Raw genomic sequence first — 1,087 nt, forward strand, 5'->3', positions numbered from 1 at the left:
TGTGGACAGATGAGTGTGTAGAGGAGCTGTTGCTGGGGTGATAGTGACAGCCTGTGACCCCATTTGAGAGCCATATGTACGAGGCATGAGTGGAGCCCCCATATGGTCCGGCATGAACACTACCCCCTCCAGGCACCACAGATCAGCCTCATTATGTGAACATGAGAGAGCGGCGTCTGTCACACTGTCCTGTGGTATCGCATTTCAATACAAATTTCACTCTGTTGATACTTTACAGCTGATGCCATCGTTATTCCCTGGATGCTGAAGATAACTAGAGGCACTGCTATGTCTGAAAGCTCTGTTACTCAGCATAGACTTTAAAGGTTCCACATTACGCTATATTCTGATCTATTAAAATGTTGTTTCCTCATCAAAAACGTCATCAAAACTGAACTGTGTTTTGTTTCATTTGCACGTTTATTAGCCAGGCTGGCACATCCTAGTGTATCCGCTCAATTTCATTTCTCTCCAGTGACTAAGTCAGGAATCAGAATACACTAGAACCCCGGAAGTTGTAGATCGTGCAACGGCCAATCAGCGAAGAGCTGTGAAACCATGACAGACTGGGTCCCTTTTTGTGGTACAGCACAACAGTAAACAAAGCGGTCGAGATGGATGCACACGAACCCATACATTCAGTGTTGGCAACGATTCCCAAGATCGAGGATTTAAAACAGGAACAAAGAGAATGTTCACACTATAGCAAAAAAGTTGATCTTTTATGTAAAAACAAATCAAACTTCTACAATCAATCAACTAAAACTTCAAATTTTACATTATTATTTACAGAAAAACATTGAAACAGATGGGAGAATGCTTTTTAATCGATTTTAAGTTCAATCTCTTCTCTGTCAGTACAAATAAAACAAATTTAAATGATTTTTTCACTTAGTTTGAAACAAAACAACTCCAGGTGGGTCATTCCACGCCATATCTCCGAATGCTCCCGCCCGACCATCTCGGATTTGACAGAAAAAATTCTAGGAGATTCATACACTTTCCAATGGGAAAAGTCAGAAATTTTAGCTCCCAACTCCTTATAGTTTTGTCATTAAAAGATATTTTGTCAAGTCTGCCCTGACCC

General features: G+C 40.8%; 1 protein-coding gene across 1 annotated transcript in view; it reads right to left on the reverse strand.

Moving 5' to 3' along the window:
* LOC110156406 (kin of IRRE-like protein 3) overlaps positions 1 to 114 on the reverse strand; it is a 319,679-nt gene extending 319,565 nt beyond the window's left edge. The window contains exon 1 of the mRNA XM_055148711.1: positions 1 to 114. This exon is cut by the window's left edge and continues 40 nt beyond it. Coding sequence (XP_055004686.1) covers positions 1 to 114 — 114 coding nt within the window.
* Positions 115 to 1,087: the final 973 nt, after the last annotated feature.

The sequence above is a fragment of the Boleophthalmus pectinirostris genome, unplaced genomic scaffold (assembly GCF_026225935.1).
Source record: "Boleophthalmus pectinirostris isolate CB_2022bp ecotype Guang Dong unplaced genomic scaffold, ASM2622593v1 HiC_scaffold_12, whole genome shotgun sequence".
NCBI classification, from domain to species: domain Eukaryota; kingdom Metazoa; phylum Chordata; class Actinopteri; order Gobiiformes; family Gobiidae; genus Boleophthalmus; species Boleophthalmus pectinirostris.